The 22,318-nt window shown below is 37.5% G+C and overlaps 1 protein-coding gene across 2 annotated transcripts in view; it reads right to left on the bottom strand.

Annotated features, from left to right (window-relative positions):
* LOC123524294 (CDK5 and ABL1 enzyme substrate 1-like) overlaps positions 1 to 22,318 on the bottom strand; it is an 81,055-nt gene that overhangs the window by 14,506 nt on the left and 44,231 nt on the right. For both annotated transcript variants that reach the window (XM_053539018.1, XM_053539017.1), the window contains 4 exons: positions 21,909 to 22,015; positions 8,499 to 8,535; positions 6,940 to 7,002; positions 3,431 to 3,535 (listed from right to left, as the gene is read on the bottom strand). In XM_053539018.1, the coding sequence (XP_053394993.1) occupies positions 3,431 to 3,535; positions 6,940 to 7,002; positions 8,499 to 8,535; positions 21,909 to 22,015 (312 nt within the window). The remainder of the gene's footprint in view (positions 1 to 3,430; positions 3,536 to 6,939; positions 7,003 to 8,498; positions 8,536 to 21,908; positions 22,016 to 22,318) is intronic.

Here is a 22,318-nt window from a genome sequence, read left to right on the forward strand (position 1 = left end):
CCCAGTTTCAAACTTGACCTAGATATCATCAAGATAAACATTCAGACCAACTTTCATACAGATCCCATGAAAAATATGGCCTCTAGAGAGGTCATAATGTTTTTTCATTATTTGACCTACTGACCTACTTTTTGATGGCACATGACCCACTTTCGAACTTGACCTAGATATCATCAAGATGAACATTCTGACCAATTTTTATGGAGATCCATTCACAAGTATGGCCTCTGGAGAGGTCACAAGGTTTTTCTCTTTTTAGACCTACTGACCTAGTTTTTGATCACACATGACCCTGTTTCGAACTTGACCTAGATATCATCAAGATGATCATTCAGACCAACTTTCATGAAGATCCATTGAAAAATATGGCCTTTAGAGAGGTCACAAGGTTTTTCTATTATTAGACCTACTGACCTAGTTTTTGATGGCACGTGACCCACTTTCGAACTTGACCTAGATATCATCAAGATGAACATTCAGACCAACTTTCATACAGATCTCATGGAAAATATGGCCTCTAGAGAGGTCACAAGGTTTTTCTATTATTTGACCTACTGACCTATTTTTTGATCATTTTTCTGAGGCAAGTGACCCACTTTCGAACTTGACTTAGATATCATCAAGGTGAACATTCTGACCAATTTTCATGAAGATTTCATGAAATATATGGCCTCTAGAGAGGTCACAAGGTTTTGCTATTTTTAGACCTACTGACCTAGTTTTTGACCGCACGTGACCCAGTTTTGAACTTGACCTATATATCATCAAGATGAACATTCAGACCAACTTTCATACAGATTCCATGAAAAATATGGCCTTTAGAGAGGTTACAAGGTTTTTCTATCATCTGACCTACTGATCTAGTTTTCGATGGCACGTGACCCAGTTTCAAACTTGACCTAGATATCATCAAGGTGAACGTTCTGACCGATTTTCATGAAGATCTTGGGAAATATATGGCCTCTAGAAAGGTCACAAGGTTTTTCTATTTTTAGACCTACTGACCTTGTTTTGGATCACATGGACCCAGTTTAAAACTTGACCTAGATATCATCAAGATGATCATTCAGTCCAAATTTCATACAAATCCCATGAAAAATATGGCCCTTAGAGAGGTCACAAGGTTTTTCTATTATTTGACCTACTGACCTAGTTTTTGACAGCACGTGACCCAGTTTGGAACTTGACCTAGATATCATCAAGGTGAACGTTCTGACCAATTTTCATGAAGACCTTGTGAAATATATGGCCTCAAATGAGGTCACAAGGTTTTTCTATTTTTAGACCTACTGACCTAGTTTTTGAAGGCACGTGATCCAGTTTCGAACCTGATCTAGATATCATCAAGGTGAACATTCTGACCAATTTTCATGAAGATCCATTAAAAATTATGGCCTCTAGAGAGGTCACAAGGTTTTTCTATTTTTAGACCTACTGACCTAGTTTTTGAAGGCACGTGACCCAGTTTCGAACTAGACCTAGAATTTACCATGATGAACATTCTGACCCATTTTCATAAAAATCCCATGAAAAATGTGACCTCTAGAGATGTCACAAGGAAAAGTTTATGCACGCACGCACGGACGACGCGCGATCACAACAGCTCACCTTGTCACTTCGTGACAGGTGAGCTAATAAAGTCTCTATATGACTGCAAAAGCCAAAATAGCAAATTCTGGCCCTTTAAGGGGCCATAACTCTGCAACCCATGATGGGATCTGGCCAGTTTTCAAAAGGAACCGAGATATTATGCCAATACAAGTTGTGTGTAAATTTGATTATAGTCGATTGCAAAATGTTGTCTGTATCATGTTCACAAGCCAAAATAACAAATTTTGGCCCTTTAAGGGGCCATAACTCTGCAACCCATGATCGGATCTGGCCAGTTTTCAAAAGGAACCGAGATATTATGCCAATACAAGTTGTGTGCAAGTTTGATTATAGTTGATTGCAAAATGTTGTCTCTATCATGTTCACAAGCCAAAAATAACAAATTTTGGCCCTTTAAGGGGCCATAACTCTGCAACCCATTATGGGATCTGACCAGTTTTCGAAAGGAACCGAGATATTATGCACATACAAGCTGTGTGCAAGTTTGATTAAAGTTGATTGCAAAATGTCGTCTCAATTATGTTCACAAGCCAAAAATAGCAAATTTTAGCCCTTTAAGAGGCCATAACTGCAACCCATGATGGGATCTGGCCAGTTTTCAAAAGGAACAGAGATATTATGCCAATACAAGTTGTGTGCAAGTTTGATTATAGTTGATTGCAAAATGTTGTCTCTATCATGTTCACAAGCCAAAAATGGCAAATTTTGGCTTTTTAAGGGGACATAACTCTGGAACCCATGATGGGATCTGGCCAGTTTTCGAAAGGAACTGAGATATTATGCCAATACAAGTTGTGTGCAAATTTGATTATAGTCGATTGCAAAATGTTGTCTGTATCATGTTCACAAGCCAAAATAACAAATTTTGGCCCTTTAAGGGGCCATAACTCTGCAACCCATGATCGGATCTGGCCAGTTTTCAAAAGGAACCGAGATATTATGCCAATACAAGTTGTGTGCAAGTTTGATTATAGTTGATTGCAAAATGTTGTCTCTATCATGTTCACAAGCCAAAAATAACAAATTTTGGCCCTTTAAGGGGCCATAACTCTGCAACCCATGATGGGATCTGACCAGTTTTCGAAAGGAACCGAGATATTATGCACATACAAGCTGTGTGCAAGTTTGATTAAAGTTGATTGCAAAATGTCGTCTCAATTATGTTCACAAGCCAAAAATAGCAAATTTTAGCCCTTTAAGAGGCCATAACTGCAACCCATGATGGGATCTGGCCAGTTTTCAAAAGGAACAGAGATATTATGCCAATACAAGTTGTGTGCAAGTTTGATTATAGTTGATTGCAAAATGTTGTCTCTATCACGTTCACAAGCCAAAAATGGCAAATTTTGGCTTTTTAAGGGGACATAACTCTGGAACCCATGATGGGATCTGGCCAGTTTTCGAAAGGAACCGAGAAATTATGCCTATACAAGTTGTGTGCAAGTTTGATAAATATCAAATACAAACTGTGGTCTCTATCGTGTTCATAAGAAAATTATGGCCGGACGACGGATGAAGGGTGATCATAAAAGCTCACCCTTTCACTATGTGACAGGTGAGCTAAACAAGGTAATTAATATACCAAAAATACTGAATAATGACATTACTAATTAAACTGGTTGTTGTTGTTTTTGTGGCATCATTTTAAGATGCAAAGCTCGAACCCACAGTCAACTTATATTAATGACTCGGTCAAAGGACTCAGCCCATCAAAGTATAAACAAACATATAATTATATGAAAACCTGAAACTTCATAACTTTATACACTAGCAACTGCAAATGCAGTCTATTCCGTAAGTATAAAAAAGTACAACTTACATCTATAAGTTTTGAGAGTTCAGCACCTTTGATATCGTTGAGTTTCGCAGACAAAATCAGGCAAGCACCAGCACACAGTTTACGATTCTGCTTAGAGATCAATAACTGGAAACAAGAAAAACAAACCTTGCATAAAATAAAATAGATCCTACTGAAGATGGTATCTAGAGTTATTTTCAAAATTTCTCCACTACAACAGGACTTAACACCCAGACATTTATGCATTTGTTATGAAAATTCTTCATACTGTTTAAATAACATCCACCATTTACAAAAAATAAAATCTGCACCTCAAAATTACATTATATCTTTCTTTTATATAATGCTTAGAAGAAATTATCTGTGAAGTGATAGCTTCTAAATTTTCATTTACACAAAGACACACATAATACAACAAGTACATATACCTTAATTCAATGAAAATTGTGAATGTTACTTAATTTTCGTATTATCAAACCTAACAGATGTAAGGTAAGTCAGTAAATTACCTGATATTAATACCACTTTTTTTTCTTAATATTTACTACCAAATAAGCTAACACTCATTCTGATTGTCAAATTTTCGATTTTGAGATTTATCGTATTTTCTTTCTGTTTCCTTGGATTTAGCATCACACATACACAATTCAGTCCATGTGGGGACTTCTCCAGCTTTTAATGTTGGAGGAAGACCCCAGGTACCCGCCAGGTATTAATTCAAGCATGAGCGGACACCTGGGTAGAATCATCACTTTTCCAAAGGCCATTCCTAACATGAAAAATTCTACACCCGTAGTCACGTTTTGAACCCACATCGGTTAGGGACAAGCAATTCGAAGTCAGCAACTTAAACCATTTGGCCACGCAGGCCCTTTGATCATATTTTCCTTGTGAAATCGTTAATATTTGTAAAGGAATGATTTTCGTAAATTTCGCAGTTGTGTCAATCCTTGAAACTAAGTCCCAATAAACAAGCAAAATTTCCTTTCTTCAATCTTTAGTGGATACCCACAAATTCATAATTGAGCCGTGCCATGAGAAAACCAACATAGTGGCTTTGCGACCAGCATGGATTCAGACCAGCCTGCGCATCCGCGCAGTCTGGTCAGGATCCATGCTGTTCGCTTTCAAAGCCTATTATAATTAGAGAAACTGTTAGCGAACAGCATGGATCCTGACCAGACTGCGCGGATGCGCAGGCTGGTCTGGATCCATGCTGGTCGCAAAGCCACTGTGTTGGTTTTCCTATGGCGTAGCTCATATCACACCGAAATAGCCATTTTGGGGTAAAACTACAAAATCTAATAACCACAAAATTATTTCACATTAAAAGTTTTTGTATCAATATTTTGTTACATTAAATGTTATCTAGCAATGTCCATTGATCATGTATCTATTTCTTATTCTCATGACAAAAATATCTCCTGCTACATCACAAAATAAACAAAAGGGCCATAATGGCCCTATATCGCTCACCTGTTATCATTGCACTTAAGGACAAGAAATTGAAAAATTTAACCAAAAAGAAAAAGAAAATCAAGTGACCCCTGGGGCGGGGTCAATTTTGATCCCAGGTGTCACGATTTAAATAAATTTGTAGAGGTCCACTAGGCAATGCTACATGTGAAATATCTAAGCTCTAGATCTTCTGGTTTATTTTTAGAATTTTTTTGAAGATTTTCCTATGTAAAATCAAGTGACCCCTGGGGCGGGGTCAATTTTGACCCCAGGGGTCATGATTTGAACAAATTTTGTAGAGGTCCACTAGGCAATGCTACATGTGAAATATCTAAGCTCTAGGCCTTCTGGTTTATTTTAAGAAAATTTTGAAGATTTTTCTATGTACAATCAACTAACCCCATGGGGCGGGGTCAATTTGACCCCGGATGTCATGCTTTGAACAAATTTTGTAGAAGTCTGCTAGGCAATGCTACATGTTAAATACCTAAGATCTAGGCCTTCTGGTTTATTTTTAGAAAATTTTTGAAGATTTTCCTATGTAAAATCAAGTGACCGATGGGGCCGGGTCATGTTGACCCCAGGGGTCATGATTTGAACAAATTTTGTAGAGGTCCACTAGGCAATGCTACATGTGAAATATCTAAGTTTTAGGCCTTCTGGTTTATTTTTAGAAAATTTTTGAAGATTTTCCTATGTAAAATAAAGTGACCCCTGGGGCGGGGTCAATTTTCACCCCGTGGATTATGATCTGAACAAATTTTGTAGAGGTTCACTAGGCAATGCTACATGTCAAATATCTAAGCTCTAGGTCTTCTGGTTTATTTTTAGAAAATTTTCGAAGATTTTCCTATGTAAAATCAAGTGACCCCTGGGGCGGGGTCAATTTTGACCCCGGGGTCATGATTTGAACAATTTTAGTAGAGGTCCACTAGGCAATGCTACATGTCAAATATCTAAGCTCTAGGGCTTCTGGTTTTTGAGAAGAAGATTTTTTAAGATTTTCCTATGTAAAATCAAGTGACCCCTGGGGCGGGGTAAATTTTGACTCCGGGGTCATGATTTGAACAAATTTGGTAGAGGTCCACAAGGCAATGCTTCACACCACATATCTAAGCTCTAGGGCTTCTGGTTTCTGAGAAGAAGATTTTTAAAGTTTTTCCTTTCGGTGGCCATGGCAACCAGAGTTCTGTATGGAATTCAATTCTTTGGACAATTTTGAAAGGGAGCCACCCAAGGATCATCCCTGTGAAGTTTGGTGTAATTCTGTCCAGTGGTTTTCAAGAAGAAGATTTTTTTAGAAATTGTTGACAGACGACGGACTACGCACTAAGCACGATGGACATCAAGCGGTCACAATAGCTCACCTTGTCACTGCGTATCGTCAAGATGAATATTCAGACCAACTTTCATACAGATCCAATGAAAAATATCGCCTCTAGAGAGGTCACAAGGTTTTTCTATTATTTGACCTACTGACCTAGTTTTTGATGGCACGTGACCCAGTTTAGAACTTGACCTAGCTATCATCAAGGTGAACATTCTGACCAATTTTCATGAAGATCCATTGAAAAATATGGCCTCTAGGGAGGTCACAAGGATTTTCTATTTTTAGACCTACTGACCTAGTTTTGCACCGCACATGACCCAGTTTCGAACTTCACCTAGATATCATCAAGATGAACATTCTGACCAACTTTCATAAAGATTCCATGAAAAATGTGATCTCTTGAGTGGTCACAAACAAAAGTTTACGGACGCATGGACGAAGGACGCCGCGCGATCAAAAAAGCTCACCTTGTCACTTTGTGACAGGTGAGCTAAAAATGAGTAGACTCCATGGCCCAAAAGAACCAGAAAATATAACAAAACTGAGTCCAAGTATGGGGAAACATTTTACAGCCGCAGCACTGCTCTTAAAGCCTACTGTTGTGATAGTTAATAAAACGTATAAGAAATTCCTTTGGAAGTATAGAACACAACCATGTAAAACAAGAGCAGAATTGGTTTGACTGAGTCTGTTCATGACAGGTAATGAAATGTGAAACATCCCTCACGCCTCCAAACCTTACCTTGAGTATGAGCTTTTCAAAGAAAACATATCCTTGAGCGACAGTCCATAAATCTATATTGCACTGAAAAGAGAAAATATAAGAATAACGCCACACAAGTGCCACATAAGTGCAGAGTGTGATCTGGCCTGGCAAAATCCATAAGAACCCAACACAACATCTCAGATTAAGCTACTGCTATAATGACCCTTTTATTATATACCTCTGCCATTTTGTCTCTTCTGTCTTTTATGTTAATATAGAACAGAGTAGACTTTTGTGTGTGTTATTTATAGAACTGTGTCAGGTTATGAATATAGATTTATTAACCCTTAGCCTGCTGCAGGCGAATTTAACAGCCTTTGCAAACAGCTTGGAACCAGATCAGACGCCGATTAAATCGGCGTCTGATCAGGTTCCAAGCTGTTTGCTACTCTGACAATATTTCTTCCAATTTTGGAGCAAATTGAATGAACTTTACAATTTTAGCAGACGACATTTCCAGCAGACGACAATTTATCTAGCATGCTAAAGGTTAATGATAGTAACATGCACAATACAGGATCTAATAGTGCAATACAGAATTTGGTTTCTGCCTTTTTGTATCAACATGTGAAATACAGTTAATACACGCATTATCATTTACAGCATTGATATATGTATATAATTAAACATAAATAAGTATACACTATTAGTCAAGAATAGATATGTTTAAAACTACTCAGAAAATACAGATCCTTAACAATTACTTACTGGAATTAATGCAATATCAGCATTTATCACAGGGGATTTATTCAAGCTATATTTACTAATTGTCTGTTTTAGGGAAATTAAGTATTCATTAGGTGCTTTTATTCAAACATTCATACATCGTTCAAAAGATGGCCATATATCACTTTTTCATCTAGAGAACCAGTTTCAATTTTAAATATTGCAAACTTCTTAGCCAAACAAAAATATGTGATTCAATAGTAAAGACCTAAAAAAAGAAAGTGAACAATTGTGAAAATAATGTACCAGTAAACCAAACAATAAATTTACAAGCGGTCTCTAGTTAGTCATGGGAAGTCAGTAACATCTAAATTAGCAGAAACAGAAAAAACATCAAGAAAAGCTTCTCACCAGCTTCAAAAAAGTAGCACAAGCAAATAAAACTGTTTAAAACTAGAGCTATCACTAAAGATGATTAATAACCCCAGACTCTGCTTTGATACAGGGAAAGTGAAATGTTGTGATTATGACCTTTGACCTTCACTGAACCTAGTGACCTGGGTTGCGTGTCATCGTCTTGATGCAGTAAATGAAAATTGCTACTTCGATGAAAATCTTTCCTACAGTTTAGAAAATAAGAGACATGACGCCAACCTATCTGATCTTTGACCACCAAGTGTGACCTTCACCTTGAACTTAGTGACCCAGGTCATGTGCTCTGCATTTAATGACAAAATTGATTCTGGTTTTATGAAAATCAATTTAGAAGACACAAAATTTCAAAAACCTTGTGTGACCTTGACCTTAGATCTAGTGACCTGGCTTGTGCACTGCATGTCATTTTATCTGTTGGTATAAAAATATCTCACCTTTACATGTCCTATATTCCTCATTTCTTTCTTCAGACTGAAAACAAAATCAAGATGATTTTCAATTAATGATAGACATATATATAGACACCCTCCCCCAAAATACATTCCCAACCTTTGTGTTTGATAAAAAAATCTACACACCAAGTTTGCTAACAAAAGGTGCACCTAGACTAAAGACATTGAGTGGAAGCCATTTTTCTAAACAAACAAAATTATTTTTTGATAATCACAGTGAGAAAAAATATATATATTATTAGTAACTGTGACCTTGACCCAGAGGCATTAAAAAAAAAAGTGCTCAGTGGGATCTGAACCGCAACCCATCCGTTCCACAGCATGAAAGGTAGTTTTGGCCAGACGCTCTAGACCACTGCACCACCGTGGAATTTTCTAAGTATGCAGATTAATTAAGTTATCCTGACCTTGATCCTTGTGACCTCATATGCAATCCAAAACTCTGTCTCTATGCAAGCTACCTATATACCAAGTTTCATAGGAATCGGTCACTTAAAACTCAAGTTATTGAGTGGAAAACCAAAAGATGACGGCAAACCCCCACCAACACACCTAGTCCACCTAAATATAGAGTTTAATTGCTTGGTTGAACAAATTTCTTTGCTAATGTTTCAAAAACAAACAAAAACAAGGTGAGAAATTCATGGTAAAGATTCTTCAAGGTAAGTACTGAAATCTGTTAAAAAATTATACAGGTGGTCCAAATCTCTTTGCTGTAGCTTCAACAACAAAAAAGTAGGTCAGTAGGTCAGGGTTAATAATATTTAAGATGAGTAATGAAATCTGTATCAAAAGTTCTACATGTGGTCCAAATTTCCATGCTGTATCTTCAAAAACAAAAAAGTACGTCAGAAGGTCACGATTAAGACTATTCAAGATGAGTATTGAAATCTGTATAAAATATATACAGGTGGTCCAAATTTCTATACTGTAACTGTTTAAAGAGTTAATCTCTGCATTATATGATTAACAACAAATATCGTATATATGAAAATAGATTTACTCAAGCCGCTCGCATACACTAAACTGACTCAACATCGCATGCGCAATATCGATGTATTACGTACGACATACAAAGCATCATGGGAAGGTTATCAAATACTGTTACATCTTTTCTCTTTTACGGAAAAGAAGATAATACTGAACTGAATAGCTTAATTAAATAAGTATTTATGATTAAAGTTAAAGTCATTACTTGTTTCTTTGCTAAACAATTTCTAAATTAATATTTACAAAGTCAGTAACAATCACACTTGCATACGTGTTAATATTAAGAATTCATCGTTTATCAGTTAAATGATAGTCCTTATACTTCAATGGCATTCGTACAATACGACCAGATCTTGTCTGCGTTACCGGTGTTGCAGGTGTTTCTGAATTCACTGACTGACCGATTGTTTGCGGTTTCAATTCCGTTTCAGTTCGAGAATCTGTCTGGGGCAACAACTCTTGGTCGTTTATTTTCGGATCTATCTCTACAGTCTCCTCCCTTTGTTCATTGGAAAGTTCACTCGTCCGTCGGAGATGTTTTCTATTTCGGTTCACTACCGTGCCATTTTCTCTCAGAACGTTGTAAGACCGCGTTTGTGGTTTTTCGACAACAGTTCCCTTTTCCCAAGTTTTATTTCTTTCATTCGGCTGTATTCTCACCGTATCACCAGCTCGCAAACAGTCTAATGGCTTCGCAGTCCTGTTATAATAGTAGGCTTGTCTGTCTTTGCTTTTCTGAAGTTTAGCCTTAACATTTGACGGTATGCTAGGCTGAAACTGATTTGATCTCTCCGGTAGTAATGTTCGTGTTTTTCTGTTCATCAGCTGCTGAGCTGGACTATAACTTGTAGCCTGTTGAGGTGTATTCCTAAAATTTAAAAGTGCTAGCATCGGGTCTGTGTGCGAATGTTTTGCTTTTTTCATAATACGTTTCGCAGTCTTAACTGCATTTTCAGCTTTTCCGTTTGATTGTGGATACCTTGCAGATGAAGTCACATGCGTAAAATCCCATTTCCTTGAAAATGATTTAAACTTTTCTGATTTGTAAACACTTGCGTTATCTGAGATCACACGTTCTGGAATTCCATGCCTTGCAAAATGCTGTTTCAGCTTGGCGACTATTTCCTTCGACGTTGTTTCATACAGTCGATCTATTTCAAAGAAATTACTGAAATAATCTACAGTTACCAAATAGTCATTGCCATCAAACGTAAACACGTCAGTTCCGACTTTTGCCCAAGGTCTGTCAGGAATACTGTGACTGATTAACGGTTCTTTACTCTGTTTTCTTTCTAATGATTGACACGTGTCACATTTGCTTATGAAGTCTTTAATTTGAGATGTTATATTTGGCCAATACACACAGCTACGAGCGCGTTTTAAACAACCTTCAATTCCAATATGCGAATGAAGTTGATCTAGAATTTCTCTACGCATACTTTTTGGTATGATGCATCTATCACCGCGAAATATAATACCGTTATCTACCGATAGTTCATCCTGGACAGAATAATACGGCTTTACTTCTCTCGGCGCTTTATTCCATCCATTCTTAATACACTCAATCAGCTTTACCAATGTCTGGTCTTCGAGCGTAGCTTGCTTGATTCTAGTTTGTCTTTCAGACGAAACTGCCAAATAATCTGACAAACATGTAGCTTCTATCTCTTTCTCATAGTCTGTTAACAGTACGTCTTCCAGGTGCGTAGCACATCCATTAGCTATGTAGGCTCTTGAAAGCGTATCAGAAATATACATGAGTTTGCCCTTTTTATAGCAAATTTCATAGTCATAAGTCTGCAATTTCAGTAGCATCCGTTGGAGGCGCTTTGGTGCCCGAAAAAGCGGTTTCTTACTTATAATTTCAAGTGGTTTGTGGTCACTTTCTACAAAAACTCTCCGACCATATGTGAAATGGTGAAATTTCTCAAATGCAAACACCACCGCTAGCAGTTCTTTTTCGATCTGCGCATAGTTTTGCTCTGTTTGTGTGAGTGCACGACTTGCATATGCAACTGGTTGTCCCTCCTGCAGTAATGTTGCACCGAGTCCACTTTCAGAAGAGTCGCACTGTATTACTGTTTCAAGTTTAGAATCATAGTAGCGTAATACTGGCGCGTTGCACACTGACTGCTTGATTGTGTCAAACGCTTCGTCATGTTCGTGTGTCCAATTGAACACAACATCTTTACGCGTAAGTTGTCTTAACGGTTCGCACATCTCGCTAAGCTTATCGAGAAATTTTGCTAGGTAGTTGACAAGACCTAATAACCGTTGGACAGCTTTTTGTCGGTTGGCTTTGGCATTTTCGTAATAGCTTCAATTTTCGATGGATCTGCTTGTACTCCTTTGTCCGTGAGTAAATGTCCTACAAATTGCATTTCAGTTTTATGAAGCTGAAATTTGTCCCTGTTTAGCTTAATGCCTCGTTCTTGAAACCTTTCAAGTAGTTTCTGCATGTTGTTGTCATGATCGCGCACAGCCTCTTCGTAGGTTTCACCTTTGCCATAAATTATAATGTCATCAGCGATCGCCTTAATACCCGAAAGACCTGTTAAGTTTTGTTCAAGAAATTGCTGAAAGTATTCTGGCGCTGGAGATATTCCAAATGGCATTTTCAACCAACGATATCGCGCAAATGGCGTTTCAAATGTTGTGAGATAGCTAGATTTCTCATCGAGCACCACGTGCCAAAATGCATTTTTGACATCACACTTGCTGAAAACTTTTGCGTTACTTAGCTCTGGTAGCAGATCTTCCACCACAGGTAACAAATAGTGACTTCTCTTTAAGGCTTTATTCAATGGTTTAGGATCTATGCAGATGCGAAGTTTTCCATTGGCTTTCTTGACAACTACTAAACTCGAAACCCAGTCTGTTGGTGTATCGACTTTCGCAATTATTCCCCTTTTTTCAAGTTGATTTAGCTCTCGTTTCAATTTTTCTTTCATAGCTACCGGTACTCTGCGTACAGGCATTTTCACAGGTTTGACTGTATCATCTATTTCCAAATGTAAGTGGTTTTCAAACTGACCTTCACCTTCAAATACTGACGCAAATTTTGTTTCAATTTCATCCATGGTTAATTGAGGTGACGTTTTCTCCAAGTCTACGGGACAAATGTTGTGATATTGTATCTTAATTAAATTCATTTTCTGAATTGCTTGTGAACCTAACAACGGTGTGCTGTCATTCTCAATTACGACAAACTTCACCTTGTAGCGTTTCCTAGTTTTTGGATTTTTCAGCAGTATTACGCACGTTCCGCAGGATTTCATTTTTGATTTATTGTACATAGATAAAGTTGTCTGCGTGTGTTCCAATAGTTCATCCGGTACATACGATCTAGAAATAATATTTGCTGTTGCGCCACTGTCTAATTGAAACTTGACAGTTTTCTGTTGATTAACGAGCAGCATGTTTGCAAATATTTTAGCTTGAACTTTTCCGCTGGAATTGACTGTCAAAACTTCATCATCACTTTCAGACTCCGACTGTATGTCAAACTGTTTCACATGCGACCTTTGAAATTTTGTTATTGAACGACACTCCGAAGCGTAGTGATTAAATTTTCCACATTTTTGACATCTGATCCCATAAGCGGGACAATTTCCTGCAGCACAAAATTTCCCACAATATTTACACTTCGATTTCCTCGCTGAAGATTTCTTACGATCTGCTGTAGGTTTCCGTTTAGGTTTTACGACCTGATATCTTCCTGAAAAGATGCACCTTTGTTCAATGACTGTATTTTCGTAGACGACGCTTCCGAAGCTCGGCACATGTCTATACATTTTTCCAAAGTTAATTTATCTTCTTGTAAGAGGCGTTTACGCAATCCATTGTCTCGTATACCCAATACTAATCTGTCCTTGATCAATTCATTTTCTAACGCTCCGTAATTACATGTTTTAGACAACTTCCTCACTTTCGTCAAATAGCTGTCAAAAGTTTCTGACTCACTTTGAGAAGATGTGTGAAAAACATATCGCTCATATGTCACATTTGTTTTCCGACACAGAAGGTTTCAAACTTATTCAAAACAATATCGATATCATCCTTTTGTGAGTCGTCTGCAAAATCAAACCCATCAAAGACATCCATCGCGTCTGGTCCTATGCAGGTAAGAAATGTAGCTGTTCTTAAGTCCTTTGATTTATGTATAAGTCCGGCTGCTTTCTCATAGTTAGTCCAAGAGCGTTTGAACTTTTTCCAATTAGTAGCTACATTACCTTCCATATCCAGTTTCTGTGGAAAGGGTATCAGCGAAGGCACAGCCGTAGAGCTATGAGACGGTGCGTCTGCAGCCGCCGGTGCTTCCTCATTAGCGCTCATGGTTAATTACTTAATTCACTGCTGAGATAAGTAATAGTAGTCCTCTGAATCGGATGATTAACTTAGCATTGTCTCATAAGCATGTATTTAGTCCATTTACATCTGACACCATGTTTAAAGAGTTAATCTCTGCATTATATGATTAACAACAAATATCGTATATATGAAAATAGATTTACTCAAGCCGCTCGCATACACTAAACTGACTCAACATCGCATGCGCAATATCGATGTATTACGTACGACATACAAAGCATCATGGGAAGGTTATCAAATACTGTTACAGTAACTTCAAAAACGAACAAGAGTGCCAGAATGTCACAATATATGCCCGTCATAGCAAATTTCTTTAAACTAGCACCTGTATTTGCAAATGGAATTTTAGTTCTGTGGTTGTGTAGTAATTATTGTAATTCTAAATCCACAAAAAAAACCTCCTTACCAGGTAGAGATTCCTTAAAATACCCCTAAAATTTGAAAGTAACATCTATGTTGTACCACATAAAAGTGGTCTTGGTTTTTCCCTACGGTCAATTATAAAAAAGTTACAATATAAGTTATTTATAGTAACAACTAAGGGAGGTTAATCAAAATCCCTCCATGCATGAAGAAATATTGCTCTGGACAAGGTCATTATTGCATCTGACCTTTGTTCTATAAGTGTGACCTTGACCTTAGACCTAGGGACCTGGTTCTTGCGCATGACACTCCGTCTCATGGTGGTGAACATTTGTGCTAAGTTATATCAAAATCCCTCGATGCATGAAGAAGAAATGCTCCGGACAAAGTTTTCATTCTTGTATCCTTTAACCTCTAAGTGTGACCTTGACCTAAGACCTAGGGACCTGGTTCTTGCGCATGACACTCTGTCTCATGATGGTGAACAATTGTGCCAAGTTATGTCAAAATTCCTCCATGCATGAAGAAGATATGCTCCAGACAAAGTCATTCTTGAATTTGACCTTTGACCTCTAAGTGTGACCTTGACCTTAGACCTAGGGACCTGGTTCTTGCGCATGACACTCCGTCTCATGATGGTGAACAATTGTGCCAAGTTTCATCAAAATCCCTCCATGCATGAAGAAGATATGCTTCGGACAAAGTCTGTGGATGCCGCCCGCCCGCCCGGGGCGTTCCCATAATACGTCCCGTTTTTCAAACGGGCGTATAAAAAGAAGGTCAGTAGGTCAAGATTAAGACTATTCAAGATCAGTATTGAAATCTGTATCAAACATTATACATGTGGTCCAAATCTTTTTGCTGTAGCTTCAAAAACAAGAAAGTAGGTCAGTAGCTCAGGGCTAATAACATTAAAGATGACTATTGAAATCTTTATCGAAAGTTACTGACTTGGTCCAAATTTCTATGCTGTTAAGATCGGTGTGCAAAACTGTATATGTCATCCAAATTTCAAGGCTGTATCTTAAAAAACAAAAAGGTAGGTCAGTAGGTCAAGGTCACAGTCAAGTGACCCCTAATTACTTGGGGTCATCAGGTAATTATAATTAAACAGTCTAGGAAATATGATCAGATAATTTTGTATATAAAGTATGTTTTCCTATATAACTCATACAAGTGACCCCCGGGGCGGGGCCTCTTTTCACCCCAGGGGCATAATTTGAACAATCTTGTTAGAGAACCATTAGGCAATGCTACATACCAAATATCGAAGGCTTAAGCCTAGAACTTTCAGACAAGAAGATTTTTTAATTTTTTTCCTATATAAGTCTATGTAAAACTTGGGACCCCCAGGGCAGGGCCTCTTTTCAGCCTAGGGTAATAACTTGAACAATCTTGGTAGAGGACCACAAGGCAATGCTACATGCCAAATATCAAAGGCCTAGATCTTGTGGTTTTAGACAAGAAGATTTTTAAGGTTTTTTTCCTATATAACTCTATGTAAAATTTCGGACCCCCGGGGTGGGGCCTCTTTTCACCCCAGGCGCATAATTTGAACAAACTTCATAGAGGACCATTAGATGATGTCACATGCCAAATATTGAGGCTTTAGCTTTGTGGTTTTGGACAAGAAGATTTTCAAAGTCAATGTAAACCATGTGACCCCCAGGGTGGGGCCATACTTGACCCTAGGAGGATAATTTGAACAATCTTGGTAGAGGACCACTAAAAGATGCTACACGCCAAATATTAAAGCCCTACGACCTGTGGTTTTGGACAAGAAGATTTTTAAAGTTTTTCCTTTCGGTTGCCATGGCAACCAGAGTTCTGTATGGAATTCAATTCTTTGAACGATTTTTAAAGAAGACCATCCAAGGAACATCCCTGTGAAGTTTCATCAAAATTGGCAAGGTGGTTTAGGAGGAGATGTTGTTTAAAGGAAAGTGTGGACGGACAGTGAGCAATCACAATAGCTCACCCTGAGCCTTTGGCTCAGGTGAGCTGAAAATGCAAAGCAGAGTTTTGGAACTTAAGCATTGCATGTCAGATCATCACAGGGAACAAATGTGTGAAGTTTCAATCCATTCCCATTAGTGGGTATTGAGATACTAGCTTACATAAACATTGCTTAGTTGAACAAGAGCTGTCTCCATAGGATGACAAATGCCCCCGATGGCACTTTGAATGAATAGTTATGGCCGATGTTAGAGTGATTGTGAATAAATGACAAACATATGGACAGGTCATGCCCATCAATGCACTTTCATGAAATATGACCTTTAAAGTCCAAGTGCCTCCTTGACCTCTGACCTACGGACCTGGGTCTTGTGCGCGACACGTCGTCTTACTGTGCCACACATTCATGCGTAGTTATTTTAAAATCCATGCATGAATGACAAAGATATGGACTGGACATGCCCATCATTGCACTATCATGAAATATGACCTTTAAAGTCTAAGTGTGACCTTGACTTTTGAGCTACGGACCTGGGTCTTGCGCGCGACACGTCGTCTTACTGTGGTACACATTTATGCCCAATAATTTTAAAATCCATGCATGAATGACAAAGATATGGACCTGACACGCCCATCAATGCACTATCATGAAATATGACCTTTAACGTCTAAGTGTGACCTTGACCTTTGAGCTACAGACCTGGGTCTTGTGCGCAACACTTCGTCTTACTGTGGTACACATTCATGCCAAATAATTTGAAAATCAATCCATGGATGACATATATATGGACCGGACACGCCCATCAATGCACTATCATGAAAAATGACCTTTAACGTCTAAGTGTGACCTTGACCTTTAAGCTACGGACCTGGGTCTTGCGCGCGACACGTCGTCTTACTGTGGTACACATCCATGCCAAGTTATTTGAAAATCCATCCATGGATGACAAAGATATGGACCGGACACGAAAATTGCAGACAGACCGACAGACGGTTCAAAAACTATATGCCTCCCTTCGGGGGCATAAAAAGGGGCATAATTTTGTGAAAAAGCAAAACAGAGTTATTGAACCTGTGCAATGTAAGTCAGTTCTTAACAGTGAATAAGTGTGTGAAGTTTTCATCCATTCCCACAAGTGGTTACTGAGATACCAGCTTACATACAAAAACTTTAAGGCCGGGCTCTGATTCTGACAGTGAATTACCGGCAGACAAGCAATTAAGCATATTAGGTATTAGGGGAGGAGTTTTACTACCTATGAGTCAGCAGACGACTGTAATCTGATCGTGTAAACATAGAATTTGTCTGCTTGATATCTAAAAGCATTTAATTCATGTTTTCAGTTTTGTTTTTTCTTGTACCAGAATGAAACAATGGATTTATGTGATAAATGTCTTTTTTCCAAATAATGTTTTCTACATATATAATGTAGTTATTGCCTAATATTCTTTTCTTTCCTTGCTGTACATCACCAAATAACTGCAAAACGTTGCATTGTGTTTTTACTCATTAGTAAATGTAACTCCCTACCTACAGAACTAACTTGATACAGAGCAGAAAAGAATGTCCCTTAATTTTGATAAATGCCATTCGATTGACAAAATGGAAGGTAAACAAAATGCTGTGCAAGTGATAGTGGAATAGGCTAATTTCATATGATTAGAGTGTGTATATTTTGCGGGCTGCAGGTTGCTGGCTGCAATGCAATATATATCAAAGAGGGTTTTTTTACTCAATAATTATTTTCTCTTGGCCATAGACAATTTTCAAAATCTGTTGACAAATTTATTATCAGAACCTTTCAGTCCCATTCTAAATACCAAAATCAATTTACAAGTTTAACTGTTTTATTAGATGAATTATTTCAACAGCATTTAATTTAAAATAAACAAGAGCAATTTAGCATTCCTTCCATGGTCGATGTATATGAAATTACTTTGTGCAAGAGTAGAACAGGAGCTGCATGCAGAATACAAGAGGACCATGATGGTCCTGAATCGCTCACCTGTCCTCACATGACCCAATTTTCATGAAGATCCATTGAAAAATATGGCCTCTAGAGAGGTCACAAGGTTTTTCTATTATTTGACCTAATGACCTAGTTTTTGAAGGCACATGACCCAGTTTTGAACTTGACCTAGATATCATCAAGGTGAACATTTTCACCAACTTTCATGAAGATCTCATGAAGAGTATTGCTTCTAGAGAGGTCACAAGGTATTTCTATTTTTATACCTACTAACCTAGTTTTGACCACACGTGACTCAGTTTCAAACTTTATCTAGATATCATCAAGATCAACATTCAGACCAATTTTCATGAAGATCCATTGAAAAATATGGCCTCTAAAGTGATCATAATGTTTTTCTATTTTTAGACCTACTGACCTAGTTTTTAACCGCAGTTGACCCAGTTTCAAATTTGACCTAGATATCATCAAGATGAACATTCAGACCAACTTTCATGCAGATACCATGAAAAATATGGTCTCTAGAGGGGTCACAAGGTTTTTTTATTATTTGACCTACTGACCTAGTTTTTGATGGCACGTGACCAAGTATCAAACTTGACCTAGATATCTTCAAGGTGAACATTCTGACCAATTTTCATGAAGATCCAGTCAAAAGTATGGCCTCTAGAGAGGTCACAAGGTTTTTCTATTTTTAGATTGACCTAGTTTTTTGACCGCAGTTGACCCAGTTTCGAACTTGACCTAGATATCATCAAGATTAACATTCAGACCAACTTTTGTACAGATCCCATGAAAAATATGGCCTCTAAAGAGGTCACAAGGTTTTTCTATTATTTGACCTACTGACCTAGTTTTTGACGGCACGTGACCAGTTTCGAACTTGTCCTAGATATCATCAAGGTGAACATTCTGACTAATTTTCATGAAGATCCATGAAAAGTATGGCCTCTAGAGAGGTCACAAGGTTTTTCTATTTTTAGACCTACTGACCTAGTTTTGGACCGCATGTGACCCAGTTTCGAACTTGACGTAGATATCATCAAGATGAACATTCTGACCAACTTCCATAAAGATCCCATGAAAAATGTGACCTCTAGGATGGTCACAAGCAAAAGTTTACGGACGAACGAACGGACGAACACACGGACGACGGACGCCACGCGATCACAAAAGTTCACCTTGTCACTTTGTGACAGGTAAGCTAACAAGAGCTGTCCGTAAGACAGCCAAGCTCGACTATTCGAAATATTGTCCCAGAAGCAGGAAAATATTACCCAAAAAGGTTAAATATCAAAAGAGTTTAAAAGTTCAAAAGGGGGCATAATTTGACCAAAATGCATATCAGTTATGGGACTTGCTGCTATCAACTAGTTTTATAACGCCGAAGGCACATGTGAAGCTTCAATTCAATATCTGCATTAGTTTTGGAGATAGAAACTCACATGTAAAACTTTAACCAAAATTTTCTAAGTCTAAAAGGGGGCATAATTTGCTCAAAATACATGTCAGAGTTATGGGACTTGACCCAGTGAGGTTGGTAATTGATCTAGAAAAAGAAAAAATAAGTTTCAAATCTATATGCCTTTTAGAAATAGCTGTATGTACTTGCACGCAAAACTTAAACCAGAATTTTCTAAGTCCAAAAGGGGGCATAATTTGGCCAAAATGAAGGTCAGAGTTATGGGACTTGCTGCTATCAACTAGTTTTATAACCCCGAAGACACATGTGAAGTTTCAAATCAATATCTGCATTAGTTTTGGAGATAGTAACTTGCATGTAAAACTTTAACCAAAATTTTCTAAGTCCAAAAGGGGGCATAATTTGCTCAAAATACATGTCAGAGTTAAGGGACTTGACCCAGAGAGGTTGGTAATTGACCTAGAAAAAGAAAAAATAAGTTTCAAAGCTATATGCCTTTAACTGATGGCTGTATGTACTTGCATGCAAAAACTTAACCAAGGTGTGACGCCGACGCCGACGCCAGGGTGAGTAGAATAGCTAGACTATTCTTTGAATAGTCGAGCTAAAAAGTGAGGACCGTATCAAGTGTTGACCTTGATCTTTGAGCTGAGAACTTGAAAGTTGGTCACAACACACCTTCCCATTGTGCTGTGATGAGTGATTGAAATAACAGAAAGAGTAACAAAGTAGTATGGCACATAATATTGAACTATAAGCTGAGTGAATGACAAATTTCCATTGTATCCACCCACAAACCTACAATGGAACATTTTTCCATTATAGCAATCCGCTGCCCGCAATTTAGTGTTACTGATTTGTTTAAATGTTCAATTTTTTCCACAAAACAAAAATGACAAGTGCAATGCTGTTTATAGTTATCAATAAATGAGAAGATAGCTGTTCAATTTCCATTTCTGAAAACCAGTGTTTGGGACAATAAGTTCATAACCATGTGATACAACTGTTTCATGCTTAGCTCTCATCCAAAGGAGAAGCTGCCAATCACCTGAGATGTAAATTCAAATCTTGTAGCAGACAACACATATTCTTTTTCCAGAAAGTACACTGCTAGACAATCATTCAACATAATTTTTTCACAACTTATAACAATGGTGCTGAAGAAGACTTGTGCAAAATTTCAAAAAGATCTCTGCTCTAATATATTTGAAATTTTGATATAAATCTCTGATGTTGCTTACTGTATACAAAAAGAGTGGCCATTTCTCTACCTGAATCCTTTTTATAGTTCTTCCCCGGCCTTTAATCAAATCGAGATGCAGACACATACGTCAATGCCGACGACTGAGCAACTCCAACAGCTCTACCTATTCTTTGAGTAGTCGAGCTAATAAAATTAATTGTCTAAAACCTTCAATTTACATTAATATTCTAAAACTATCCAATTACATTTATATCTAAAACCTTCAACTTACATCCATTTACATTAACAGTCTAAAACCTTCAATTTATATTTAACATTCTGAAACCTTCCATTCACATTAGTAGTCTAAACCCTTCCAGCTACATTAACATTCTAAATCCTTCTTATTACATTTACATGCTAAAACCTTCCATTAACATTAATAGTCTAAAACCTTTCAATTACATTAACAATCTAAAACTTTCCATTTTACATATATAGTCTTAAGAACTTTAATTTACATTAATAGTCTAAAACCTTCAATTTACATTAACATTCTAGAAACTTCCATTTACATTAATAGTCTAGACCCTTCAAATTACATTAACATTCTAAAATCTTCCATTTACATTAATAGTCTAAAACCTTTAATTTACATTAGTCAGACTCATTCATACTTCAATATGCTCTGAAGTGGTATAACGTAGTCTGGTATAATGCAATAATGCCAGTTTGAATCTCACTTTGGTCATACTCACTCATTCTCAAAAGACACCTGGGTCTGATGTCATGAAACTGTGTGTTTTGAGACCTGTCACAGAAAGTAGCCTTGTGATTGGTCAATTTTGTATCAGTGCTCAAAAGCAACCAATCAGATGCTGGAGTTACTGTTTTATGAGACCTGTCACAGAAAGTAGCCTTGTGATTGGTCAATTTCATATCAGTGCTCTAAAGCAACCAATCAGATGCTGGAGTTACAGTTTTATGAGACCTGTCACAGAAAGTAGCCTTGTGATTGGTCAATTTCGTATCAGTGCTCAAAAGCAACCAATCAGATGCTGGAGTTTGACATTTTACATTTAATAGCATAAACTAAATAGTAAATTCTACAAACAGTTAGTAATGGTAAATAATACCTTCTGAACTTGGTCAGCGTGAGCTGAATACTTGGAAACCTTTCCTTAAATTTCTCATTTAGATCTTTCTTTAGAGTTGAAGGTTTCACATAGTCTATCACAGAAGTCTGAAATGTAATTAAAAGCTAAGATATATCATTGAAAACTTCATAAAATCATACAGAATGACAAGTTTAAAGCAAAATCTTACAAAAACCTACACAATTTACTTCGATGAAACAAGAGTCAAACAAGAAAAGTTCAGCATTTTCCCATAACCACCAGTTTAGGAATATGTAACACAGCAGTATTTCTATTTGTAATGTACTTGAATAATTTAAAGGCGTATGCTAGATAAAAATTTCAGGAGGCAGAAATCGCATGACACATTGATTACGACACTGTTTCCGGTAAAGTTTATTTTCAACGCT

This window comes from Mercenaria mercenaria, chromosome 3, assembly GCF_021730395.1.
Source record: "Mercenaria mercenaria strain notata chromosome 3, MADL_Memer_1, whole genome shotgun sequence".
Lineage (NCBI taxonomy): Eukaryota > Metazoa > Mollusca > Bivalvia > Venerida > Veneridae > Mercenaria > Mercenaria mercenaria.